The 13,293-nt window shown below is 37.7% G+C and overlaps 1 protein-coding gene across 1 annotated transcript in view; it reads right to left on the bottom strand.

Annotated features, from left to right (window-relative positions):
- CNTNAP2 (contactin associated protein 2) overlaps nt 1-13,293 on the bottom strand; it is a gene marked incomplete at both ends in the record, with an annotated part of 1,557,236 nt that overhangs the window by 1,500,176 nt on the left and 43,767 nt on the right. The window contains 2 exons of the mRNA XM_080701281.1: nt 4,562-4,672; nt 10,188-10,337. Of these exons, the coding sequence (XP_080557407.1) occupies nt 4,562-4,672; nt 10,188-10,337 (261 nt within the window). The remainder of the gene's footprint in view (nt 1-4,561; nt 4,673-10,187; nt 10,338-13,293) is intronic.

The following is a 13,293-nucleotide window of genomic DNA, read 5'->3' as shown; positions in this document are numbered from 1 at the left end:
AGATCACGCCTCACCCCAATCGTGTCATTTATGAGCCCCTGACTTCAAGGTCGTAGCAGCTGGGTTTGGCTTGCAGCGATTTCCCAAAACTAGACTAAGTTCTATAAATGTGTGACAATCTATTATCTGAGTGTATATTTGTATTCATACTCTGCTTTCCTGTGTCTTTATAAATGTGCACCATTCCCACTCTAAAATGTGTTTGAGGAATATCATTTAAACAAATAATAAAACTTGAAGTCAATGTTTATCAACATAATGTTGACCTGAATTTGTTCTTTTCTGCATTTATATAATTACTAAGTTACAATCTTTTATCTCCCTGTATCAGTACATAATCTTATTGCTTTAAGATGCTTGCATGGCGCAGGTATCAGATGGTATTTTTTTTTTTTTGCCACTGGTGAAGTAAGAAGCTGTACGTCCAGAATTCCTGTCTTCCTTTACATGTTTTTTCCCCCCCTGTCTGTTGAGAATGCTGGGTTGACTTTATCTCTGTCTTTCAGATATATAATATCATGCCATACTAAATAAGATAAAATAAGATAAAATAAAATAAAATAACTGTTCTCAATAAGTGAAGGTTATTAGCCATGTCTATGTTAGCAGGGACTTCAGCTCACTAGGTTCTTCTCCCAGAGACCTTTGCTTGTGAATGTTTTGAATAGAATACAAATTCTTGTTGTTTATTATAATAACCTTATGTCCTTTTCATTCCAAGTTTTCTTGGAGAGGCCACAATCTCTCCCTGTTCTTGACTTCCTAAATCCCAGTCACGTGGTCGAGCAGGGTTATGGCTAAGCTGTGCACGAGGCAGGTCTGGTATGTGTCATAAAGGGGAAATGGAGCTAGTTTCTCCCCCTTTAGAAAAATAGCTAAATAGTTTAGTAAGAACGGGGAGCAGAGGCTTTATGCAATTATGCGCAGCGTATTGCTTTGAGAGCCAAAAAATTAAAAAGTAACTAACAAGGCTCCAGCAGAACCAATAGTGACAAAATGGGCCACAGTTAGGTAAAAACCTGCAACAGGAGTGCGGACACTGTGCTGTCATTTTTATGCCAATGCAAGACCAATGCATGGCATCACTGGTCAAAAGATAAACTACAGGTCAGGCAGAGAATCATCACTTTTTTAAAAGACTCTTGATTTTGAATCAACTTTTTTTTTGCAAATGCATTCTATCCATTCTATCTATCTATCTATCTATCTATCTATCTATCTATCTATCTAATCTACCTATCTACATGTCTACCATCTCTGTAGATGTTTTTCTATAAACTACAGAGGAAAGTACACTAATGAAAATAAAGATATTCTTAAAATCTTACTATTCTGGTGAAAATATATCCTTCCTTCCTTCCTTCCTTCCTTCCTTCCTTCCTTCCTTCCTCCCTTCCTTCCTTCCTTCCTTCCTTCCTTCCTTCCTTCCTTCTTTCCTTCCTTCCTTCCTTTCCGTTTTGCAGTACTGGGGATGGGACCCAGGGGGCATTGTATCTCTGAGCCACATCCCCATCCCTGTTTTGTAGTCTTTTTTTTTTTTTTTTTTTTTTTTTTTGAAACAGGATCTCACTGAGTTGCAAAGGGCCTTGCTAGGTAGCTGAGGCTGTCTGTGAACTGCAATCCTCCAGTCTCCACCTCTCCAATGCTGGGATTACAAGTGTGTGCCACCATGCCCCAGCCTATTTCATTTTTTTGTATTGTAATTTTGGAATTTTAAACTCACATAGCTCCCTCTACATACATGGATAGATACAAATGGCTGTAAATAATTTCAAGTGACATGTGGCACTACTTGAAAATTGAAGTTTTAGCACAGATTTAATTGAATTGAATGAGAAGAAACTGTTTTTTAAAAAAATATTAATTCCTAAAAACACAGAGACAAAATAAATTCACATCTAAAGTTTCAGCATACACAGTGGCCTCCTGGACTCAAATATCTTGAGGGACACAGATCTATATGTCACAATTTATTACTTTAGCATTCTTGTGCCTATAACAGTTATATTTTGACATACAGTTACAATTCTAAGTGATGGATCCTGTATTGAAATAGATTCACCAGTCATTTGACCTTGGGGGCTTTTTTTTATTTTTTGGTGGTGCTGGTGATGGAAACCAGGGACATTCTACCTCCAAGCTACACCCCCAGATTTATTTTTTTTATTTTGAAACAGGGTCTCACTACATTCCAGAGGGTCTCATTAAGTAGCTGAGACTGGTTGCAAACCCCTATCCTCCTGTCTCAGCCTCCGAAGTACTGGGATTACAAGAGTGTGTCACCATACCTGGCTCAAGGCCATGGGTTCATAATCGTTTATTTTCATTGTTGACTAGATTATATAATTTGTATTCCTGAAGTGTTGTGTGCCAAATATAACTTGATGTGCCCAAGTTTACTTCGCAAATCACAATCTCTTATCATATTTTCCTTCAAAACTCTCCAAAGAAACATTTTTCTTACTCTGCTATTTCTTATTAAAGTTGTTATAGATTTCTCAGTACATGACACTTACGCCACTTACTGTGACATCCTCTTGACATCTAGGACTGCGTGTTATTGCTTTTATTCTTACATTTTGTTTCAGAATTCCTAGTACTGGACGGGCCCGCTGCATTATTATTGGGGAATGGTCAATGTCTGGGTTCATATTTCTATGAATATTAATTTTTCTCTTTTATCCAGTGACTTCTTTGGAAGAGGACTGCATTAAAATCTTCATTACAGAGACATCTTTAAGTGGACTTCTGAATAGCTAATAACAACTTTCCAACTATCTCATGTTTATGACCTTATGAACACCAGGCTACAAAAGATGAACTAATTAACACTACCACTAAATCAAACTTCCTTTTTGTTATATTTCTTACTTTGCCTGTGTATCTCTGTTCTTCACCAATTCTTTTTACTATTAAGCCTTCTTCGCACCTCTGTGAATTTCTGCATCTATTATTCTGCATATATTAGTCCATCTTTTTCTTGTTCTTCCCCTTTTGTTCTGACTAAATATTTTCCATTTTCCTCTCTTTTCTGATGTAATTTTTTCTTACCTCCTACTCTCTTAGTAATTTTCACCAGAAAAAATTTAAGTGATCAAAGTTTTGATCATCAGAATGGAGACCACCATTCTGTATAATGAACTACAGAGCTTTTATTATCTGTTTCTTCTTCTCTCTCTCTGTGTGTGTGTGTGTGTGTGTGTGTGTGTGTGTGTAGGCTTTTGCACATTTGTTTTGATAATAGGGGTTGAACCTAGGTGAACTCTACTTCTGAGCTTCACCCCCAGCTCTATTTTATTTTTTATTTTGAAACAGAGTCACACTAAGTTGTCATCTGCACTGTGGCCTCAAAAATAGTAAAACAGCAATCCTCCTGTCTCGGCTTCCCAAGTAGTGGGATCATAGATGTGAGCCACCACACCTGGCATTTTTCTTTCATTTAAGTGAAACTTTTGTTCCCTATCAGTCAATATTTTCCCTTTTCTCTCTCCCTAATCCAAGCCTTCCCCACTAGAAACCACCATTCTTGTTTTTAACTGGATACGAAAATGATTGTCCTTGTAGGGTAATTCATATTTGCCCGAGAAAATGTTATTCATTTCCTTTCTAGGTTGAAATTCATTAATATCAGTATCAGTCTCTTTTTGAAACAAGAGTTTTATGTTTCTGTCTCAATTATGTTCCTCTACTTTTCACAAATTTCCATCAACATGGAAATAACCATTAGGCCATGGACATCATGATTTTTAAGCCCCGAACTCAAGTCAATGTGTGAATATTTTTACAGTGTGTGTGTTGTGTGTGTGTGTGTGTGTGTTTGTGTGTGTGTGTGTGTGTGTGTGTGTGTGTGTGTGTTACTAGGGATGGAACCCAGGGACATTCTAACTCCCAGCTACACCCTCAGCCCTATTTTTTATTCTTTATTTTGAAATAGGGTCACATTGAATTATAAAGGGTCTCACTAAGTAGTAGTAGCTGAGGCTGTCCGCAAACTATGATCCTCCTGTCTCAGCCTCCCAAATCCTGGGATTACCACGCCTGGCTTTACACACTTTTAATAACAAAACTAGATCCTGGGCACCAGAGGAAAACATTTGAAAGGCCTCATATTTACCTACATTTTAACGGAAACTACATATTCATTAACAAAAGAGAAAAAATAACTGTATATACAGTACTATTTTCACATTGCACATTGGGAGTTTCTAAATAATTTTTAAACATCTTCCTAAAAATGACTTTTTGCTTAGTAGAAATTTTCTTAACTCAGAATGTTTATGCTGTTTTGAACATGTTGCCAGAGGTGACTCCAAAATTTCTTCCACCATGCCTTCCAGCCTAAACGTTCCTCGGCTATTTCCCAGTAGTGGCTGCAGGAGCATTTTATGATGTCTACAGTGCAAACATGTGGTGTCTATGGGATCTTCTTATAGAAGTGGCAAAAGTAAGTTTGGGTGCCTACTAAAAGTTGCTCGATAATACAATTTTTAAAATGTAGTCATAAATAAAACATATTGTTATACAATATACTAATCACCAAAGGAATCAAACTTTGCCTTACCTCCTCTCTTGTTTATCTTGGCATAACCAGGAGAGTAGCTGCCGGACATAGCGGAGGAGCTGCTGAACGCTCCATGGGGAAGCCCGGAGACAAGGGGCTCGTCACATTTTTCTAAAAAGAAAAAGACATAGAGATGCCATGAAGCTCTTTAAATCATGATTGGCATATGCTCATTAAAACTAGTACTGAATATAACACAAACTTTAAAAAGTCCACGAAACATTTCAGTGTCCAAGCGTCCCCTGGTATCTGTTCTCGATTGCTTAGAATAAAATCTGAAACCCTCCAGCGGCCAACAGGGACTACCTATCCTTGTTTATTATTTATTTATTTATTTATTTATTTATTTATTTATTTATTTATTGTGGGACTAGGGATGAAACTCGTGGGCATTCTACTTCTGAGATATATTGCCAGCTCTACTTTTTTATTCTTTATTTTGAAACAGGGTCTCAATAATTTGCAGAGAACCTCACTAAGTACCCGAGGCTGGCTGCAATCCTCCTGGCTCAGCCTCCCAAGAACTGGGATTACAAAGCATGCACCACCCCGCCCAGCACATCCTTGTCCTTTTCTGTCCAGACAGAGTGGCCTCATTCTCTTAGTGCGATGACGAGTCTGATCCTGCTGGGGTCTCACAAATGCTATGAGGCTCTCCTCTCTCTTCTTTCAGGTCTCTGCTCAATGTCCCTTAGCACTGTGTCAATCAGGCTTCTCTAATATACCTAGCTAAGATGGTTCCTTTCAACATTAGATTCACAGCCTGCTTTATTTTCTTTCAGCATATCTCACACTCATTACCAATTCCCTACCACCTTTTCCCTCCACCGCAGTGTAATTTCTATAAGAATAAAGTCTTTGATGGTTCGTTCAGTGCTTACCCTACAGGGATCTGAACAGTATTTGGCACTTAACTTACGTTTTAAAACCATTTGTGGAATGAATGAATGGGAAAAGAAAGAAAAAAATAAACACAACCAGCCTCAAAGTCTAGAAGCACAATGTCTAATCACAGCATATACAACACAAGCTTTAAAAAGGTGGTCTTTGATGCCCAACAAATAAATGTCCATACAGGCTTAAAATTCTGCTTAATAAGAAAAGGGATTAAACTCTATGTTCCAGAATGGTTTTTTATCTCAACTATTTATGAACATAATGGAAGTTTAGCAATCGAAGGAATAAGATAGTTTTCTTGAAGATTATTTAAGTGCAGTTTAGTCCCCAAACACAACAGAGAAATGAATTAGTAGTCATTATCTCACCGTTCAAGTGTATACAAATCTGAAGTTAGGATGAACAAATCTATTCTTGTAAAATATTGCTAGATTTCTTATTTCTCTTAGTTATACTACAAGTGCCTCTGGGAAATATAGCCTGTATCTGTGATTTATTCCTCAGAAAGTCCCATCTAAAAAGCTGAAGAGACGAACAAAAAAAAAAAACGTGTGTTGAAAAGTAATCGGTTCACAAAGCAATGATGCACAGTGACGAATTGGATGCTCTTTGTTAAAATTCACGATAAAACAGTGGGTGGAGATACATATTCGGTTTTTTAAAATATTTTCTAGCTCTTTTAAGCATAATTTTTTTTCACTTAAGTTCTGCAGTTAAGCGGAGGAAGTGCTGCTTTTAATGTTCCTGTCTATGAAAACGTGCCGATCTCGTTCACGTCGGTCTCATGCCAACGTGCATCTCGCTGCCATGCTGGGGAAAGCACAGAAAGTACAGTAGGAGCAGGAGGTGAAATCACCCCACCGCGCTCTGCCCTAGCGGAGCTGCTGTTTGAGTGGTAAGAAACAGACCGACTGAGTCTGTGATCCGCATGACCGAGGAACACTCAGAGCGGGGAGGGAAGCTGGAGGTGGGGTGGAGGGGAGAGAGTGTATTGCTGTCCTGACAAGGAAACATCAGTATTTATTGATCTGAAGGAAATGAGGAGGTGAGCCATGTAAGAAACCAGCAGGTTCATGCTGAGAGAATCTTTTTCTAGTCAAAACCTGCTCAATAAGTCCAGCTCATACCTGATAATGAGAAATGGCATGTTCTCTTTTCCTTTCTTTTTTCTCTCTCTCTCTCTTTTTTTTTTTAAATGGGGAGAGGGTAGGCTGGAGTCTGAATATGGGGTATTCTATGCCTGAGCACTGATCCAGCCCTCTTTTATTTGTTAATCTTGAAACCTGGTCTCACTAAGATGCGGAGGGTCTTGGTAAGTCGCTGAGGCTGACCTTGAACCTGCAGTCCCTCTGTGTCAGCTTCCCGAGTATTGGAGTCACAGGTGTGTACTGCCACACTGGGCATGGCGTGTTTTCTAAAAGTATGTATTTAATAAAATGTATATGTTGTTGTACTGAAGGTAACTGAAATGAAATTGAAAATAACTTATTAAACAATCCATTGGTTAATTGATATTTAGAACTTAAATATTGGACTTATAAAATCTCTAAGTAGTTTATCCTTATTTCATTTAATAAATATTACATGTATAAGACCTTTGTCATTTTAATATAAATATTAATTTTACAAATAATATCAATTAGAAATAAATTTATTATTATTTATTTATTTATTTATTTTTTGGTGATACTGACGTTCCTTGAAACCCTCCTACCCCTGGGCTACACTCCCAGACCTACTTTTTAAATATCTTTTATTCAGAAATAGGGTATCCTAAGCCAGCAAGGATGGCTTCAAACTTGCACAATCCTCCTGTCTCCACCTCCCAAGCGTGGGGATTACAAGCATATGCCACCACTCCCGGCCTAGAAATAGATTTTATTTTAAAAATAAAAAACTTAAAAATTTTAATTCAGAGGCTGGCATGGTAGCCCATGCCTGTAATCCCAGTAATTGGGAGGCAGAGATAGGAGAATTGCAGGTTCTCAGACAGACTCAGCAACCTAGCGAGGCCCACTGCAACTTAGTGAGATCTTGTTTCCAAATAAAAAAATAAAACATGGCTGAGGAAGTAGAATGCCCTTGGGCTAAACCTTCAGTACCCCCCTCACCCATACACACACAATGGCAGTTTGGAATTATAAAATTAAAATCAGGAAAAATAAGATCATATTAGAATTTTTGTAAAATATAACTAAAATTATCAGAATTTAAGCATCAGTGATCTCACTTTCTTCTCTACTGAATTATAATAAATAACCACATGATTAAGAAAAGTGCTATATTTACTATATTTTATTCTGGAAAATATTATTCAAAATATTTACTAATATTTTAGTGCATGCCTAATACTGCCTTAAATATTTTAGATAAAAAAGATTATGTAAACATATATACATATGGTATTTTTACGTATATAGATATAAGTCCATAGAGCTCTGCCCTTAGGTAGCATATATTTAGTGGTAAAACAGTGCCAAGAAGGTGGGTGCCTGGTTGAAACTGATGTGCACCACAGATGAGCAGCCAGAGACAGCGGGTGTGGTGGGGGCACGTGAACTGCAAATTTTTGCACATTTGGTGAAATAAGCTTAGGAGAAAAAAGCAGTTAAGAATAAGGTATACCACACCAAAAAGTGTTTAGTGCTTTCTGGACAGAAATTTCAGCAGTAATTTCCTCATTTGTATATTAGGGGGAAAAAGCCTTTGAAAGGTAGATTCTCATTGGATTGTGTCACTAAGCAATCTGCACACGTCCTTTGTGGGTATTCAATTCTTATCTTTTGAAGGTGAAACGACGTTGTCTCTTTGTATAATATATATTATTGCATGTATAATATACTATTATGTATTTAATATATATCATATATTTAATATATATTATGTATTTAATATATATTATATATTTATGTTTTAAATGTTAAATAGTATATTTAATATAATATACTGTTATATGTATAATATATAAATATATATGACACTACTTTGTCTCTTTTATAATATACAATATTAAATAATATTGTAAATATAATATATAAAATATATGTGTGGATTTTTCATTCCTATTGTTCCATGAGTTTTCACTTATGGAACAATATAAATGTTCATTCATAAGTTATAATGGATGAACCCACATAAAGTGATTTAACATGAAGCAACAGAGTAACCCCAATATGAATCTTAGTGTTAAAACAACTAGTTTTAATGATTTTAGTCTAGTGACAAAAATAACAAATAAATTTAAAAATGCTAAGCTCTTGCTCAGGTGACCTGTGTGTTAGAACTGGTTCCTTCATAAATTTACGGTGACCTTGCATATGTCAATGAGCCCTCTGTCTTACAGGAGACTTCTACATAATCAGGAGGAAATTTAGCTAAGTTCCTTAAGCTCTGAAAGCACCAAGAAATACCTAGTATAGGAGTCGGCGCACTAGGGCTTGCGCCCCTCCATCCCAAGGCTTGAGTTTGTAAGGAAAGTCTGAGTGGAAGTCGGCCACACTCCCTCATTTACGTTTCGTCTTGGCCGCTTTCAAAAAGAGCGGAGTGCTGCTATAGAGACCATATGGCCTGGAAAACTAAAACATTTACCATATGACCTTTTACAGAGAAATTTCCCAGCCTCTAGCCTAGCTTAACAAATATCCCAGGTGTGCTAGAGAAGAATGATTAACGATGACTTAGGGTGTCAGGTAACAACTACCTGATGAACAGGAGCTGTTGGAACGAGGGACTGCAAATAGGTAGAGAGTTAAGGTTATTCTAGAAAGAGAACACAGCTTGAGCAACACCAGAGGCCACAGTGAATGCAAACCTTGCCAGTGATGACAGGAGGAACATTCCACGCATGCACATATTACCATACCGACCTATGATAAACTATCCATTTTTACACCCAACTCTAATAACAGTTATTACACTTGATGCCTTCTAAAGGGCGGGTTTGCTTGTTATGCTAGAGCATGTATCTCAATAGTCTGTAAACATTAAATACTAGGAAATCAAGCAAGCCCCTGGAGAAAGTTAGAATTTTAATATAGTAGTAAATAAGAGAGAGAGAGACTTGAAATAACTTGGTACTGCATTTGTTCATACTGGGATAACTTCCAGAGCTAGAGCCGCATGCAGCTATGGCAAATATTTGGTCTCTGGTGTACATCCCTTCCAGGGAATCTTGGATGGAAACTACATGAGCAGATGGGCCTTGGATTTTATTTCTGTACAACTTCAGTCAATCAGGAAAGCACACTAGCTGTAATGCTGAACTAGCTCAAGCTGGAACAGAGGAAAGAAACTGGCAATTTCAGCGGAAGTGGCTCCTGCCCTTTGTAGAAAAGAGCAAGGCTGGGGGGGCGGGGGTGGTGCTGCTGCACTGGGCAGAGGAACAGGGTCCAAAGACTTCAGGACGTCTGGAGTTAGCACTGGATGATGGCACGCAACCCATTTCTCATGAAAAATAATATTGGAAAATTTGTACAAAGTCCTTTCTGGTAAACTGTAGAATTTAGAATACATTTTCTATTGCACATTTGTTGATGTTAGCCTAGAACCGGAAGACAGATACAAAAAAAAGGAGTGCAGAATTCAGTGGCTTTCTGGAAAGAAATTTCAGCAACAACATCCTCACTTGCATATTAAAAAAAGGCCATTTTGCATTTTGATCTCCACAGGTAGCGTGTGTGTGTGTGTGTGTGTGTGTGTGTGTGTGTGTGTGTGTGTGTTCAATACCTACCTCTGAAAGGTGGAGCACTTTTGCCACCAATTGTCCGTCTGCCCTGCCTTGGGTTGCGGGTTCCTTTCATAGTCAGGTGAATGTAAGAGGTCTTGGCAAGGCCCCTGCAAAAGTGTTTTGTGCTTCCAATCAACAGGCCTCTGCCTTGCTCTTGAGGACAAAAACAACGTGCAATTAAAACTGAAAAGTTGGGCTAATTCCCTTTGCTGGCCCTCTGGATAGGATGGTAGTACAGCAGCTCCTTCAAAAGGTGTTCAGTCTTCCTCTAAGCTTCTTTCACGGTCTGGAGTCCCATCTCAGGGCTCCTGCATGACACGTGGCCTCCTCCTCTGAGCCCCTCTATGCTGTCTGCTCACCCACAGCCCCATCACTGCCACTGCTATTCAGCAACACGGGTCCCTTTGTCTTTGCCAGACGGTCACCCTATCCAACCTGGTGCCAGTCGCTCCTGATCCTACTCAGACCATGACTTAGATGACATTGCTTCAAAGATGGTGGAAAAACACCTCTGGTAAAAAAAAGAAGGTGTTATCCCTTGAGTAGCCTGAGGGACACTTTCAGGATTGGGATGAAAGGACAACTCAAGTCATGACCCAGGCGCTTGGTTGAGTCATCACTGAGATTAATGTGGTCCTTCACATTTCCTACCACCCAGCAGTGCAGGAGCCGGAGAGCTGGACAAGAGTTAGAACTTGCATTCAAGTTTATCTTCATGATTATAAGTACTTTCTTTTAGTCGGAGGAAGGAAGGAAGGAAGGAAGGAAGGAAGGAAGGAAGGAAGGAAGGAAGGAAGGAAGGAAGGAAGGAAGGAAGGAAAAAGGGAGAGAAAGAAGAAAAGGAGGCTGAAGCCGGGCGTGGTGGTGCACGCTTGTAATCCCCGCGCCTGGGAGGCGGAGACAGGAGGATTGCCGCAGGTTCGAAGCCAGCCGCGCTGGCTTATGAGACCCTGTTTCAAAATATAAAATAGGTCTGGGAGTGTAGCCCGGAGGTAGATGGGCTTCCAGGAACCCCAGTACCACCAAAAAAAAAAAAAAAAAAGGAGGCTGAAAATCTGCTTTTATATCTGTGACATGCTATTTTTACGCCCATAGACCTGCACAGCTGTATTTGGTTGTGATGCACTGAGAAGCCAGGTGCTTGGTCACCGTTTCTCTACACTTGTCGCTTGAATAGGCAAAGTTCTAGGCTTATTCATCTAGAACTGTGCTAACTTTATCAACTTATTACAAGACAAAAGCAGGCCCAGGCCATTCCTTATGTGCCCATGTGGAACTCTTACCCCTAAGCACTCCTTTGTGTAGAAAGGATGGAATCATGCCTAGAGGCTAAATCTTGTTAAATTTAATTTACAGGGTATATCATTTAATATTAACAATAATATTTTAAGCTGGATGGGGTAATGTATGTTTATAAGACCAATATCCGAGTGACTGAAACAAGAAGAACTCAGGTTCGAGGACAACCTTGAGAATATAGCAAGACTCTCAGAAACCTAGGCAGAACTTGTTCCAAAATAAAAAAATAAAATAGGTTTGGGGGTGTGGTTTAGAGGTATAAAAAAAGACCCTGCTTTTATTTAACTCCAATGGTTTATATATCTGCCTTTATAACAGTACTACACTGTTTCAATTATTGTAGCTTTATATGGTTTGAAATCAGAAAATATATATCTTCTAGCTTTGTTCTTTTTCAAGATCGTTTTGGGTACCTAGAGTCCATATTCCATATTAGGATAGATTTTTTTTCTGAAAAATAAATATATAAATATATGATAGTTTCACCTAAAAAAATAGAAAAAAAAATATTCTCTGGTAAGAAAGAAGGCAAAAAGAAATATTGATGTGTTATCTTTAAGTCATCAAAAGCTTGGTATCAGACAAATGAAACTGTTATGTGAGATTATCATTTTTAATTTTGGATAAATTGCTATAATACTAAATGTCAACCACTAAGCCAAGCATGGGAGGGAGGGATGGGGAGAGAACGGGGTGGGGATCGGGTAGGGGCTGACTGGGCAATGTGTGCATGTATGTCTACAAAAGTTTGTATCCCACTATGATGTATGAATACAGTGCACCAATAAAAAAAATAAATTAATTTAATTAAAAAAAATAAAAAAATTAAAAAAAATTTAAAAAGACCCTGGATTCAATCCCCAGTACCACATAGACACACAAAAATTTGTATTTTCTTTAGTAACACATGGAAAGTGTTTGAGATAAACGATTGCATATTCTTCTGACATTTTTCATAATGATTTTAAACATTAAAAAAATTACAAACTGATGTTCATTTTTTACTTATTATTGTCTAATAAATATTTTCTTGAAATGTTCGTGACTTTTGTCAGAGGGAGCACTAGACTGAGGTTTCTCAATATAACCAGCAGCGGAAAGAACAAATCCCTAGGAGTCCAAGTTCTAAATTTTATTTACAATGACATGAACTTGGGTGACTTATTCCATCCTCTCATATCTAGTCTCCTTAGTACTTCCATTTAAAAAAAATCTCTAGTTTTGAATCCATTCTATGATTTTTAAAAGCATAAATATAGAAAAATAGATGGTTCAAAAATCAGTATCAAAGGAGTATACTTAAAAAATATTTGTTCCTCCTTAGGTCAAAACCACAACTAACTCTTACTCAATCTGCTATTTTTCATGTCTTCCATCATATTTCTCTCCCATTTGTATAGTTTATGTGTTGCTTTTGTATATGTCTTGGTTCCATTTCCCTCATCTACTTTCTGTCTCTGAAAACAGCACACATTTTTCCTGCTTCTGTAAAATTTCCTACAATACAGAGAAAGAAAGGACTCTTAGAGTCCATAAAAGTAATCACTATTACTAGTTTTCAAAGACATAAACACACTCACACACTATACTTAATTCAACATATATACATATATGTATATATATACAAATTATCTGAAATATATACGTGCAAGAGCACAGATGTATCTTTTAATTCTCACAAGTAGGAGAATCTGCAATCTGGTCTCTATACTCTTTTACTCAATAATCTATCTTAAAATTTTTCAGACAAATATTAGCACATTTTATGCATTTCATATTATATAGAGATCTTTCACTATTTGTAACAGGC

This window comes from Muscardinus avellanarius (assembly GCF_963383645.1).
Source record: "Muscardinus avellanarius genome assembly, chromosome: 9".
Lineage (NCBI taxonomy): Eukaryota > Metazoa > Chordata > Mammalia > Rodentia > Gliridae > Muscardinus > Muscardinus avellanarius.
This window is presented reverse-complemented; position numbering and strand designations above follow the sequence as displayed.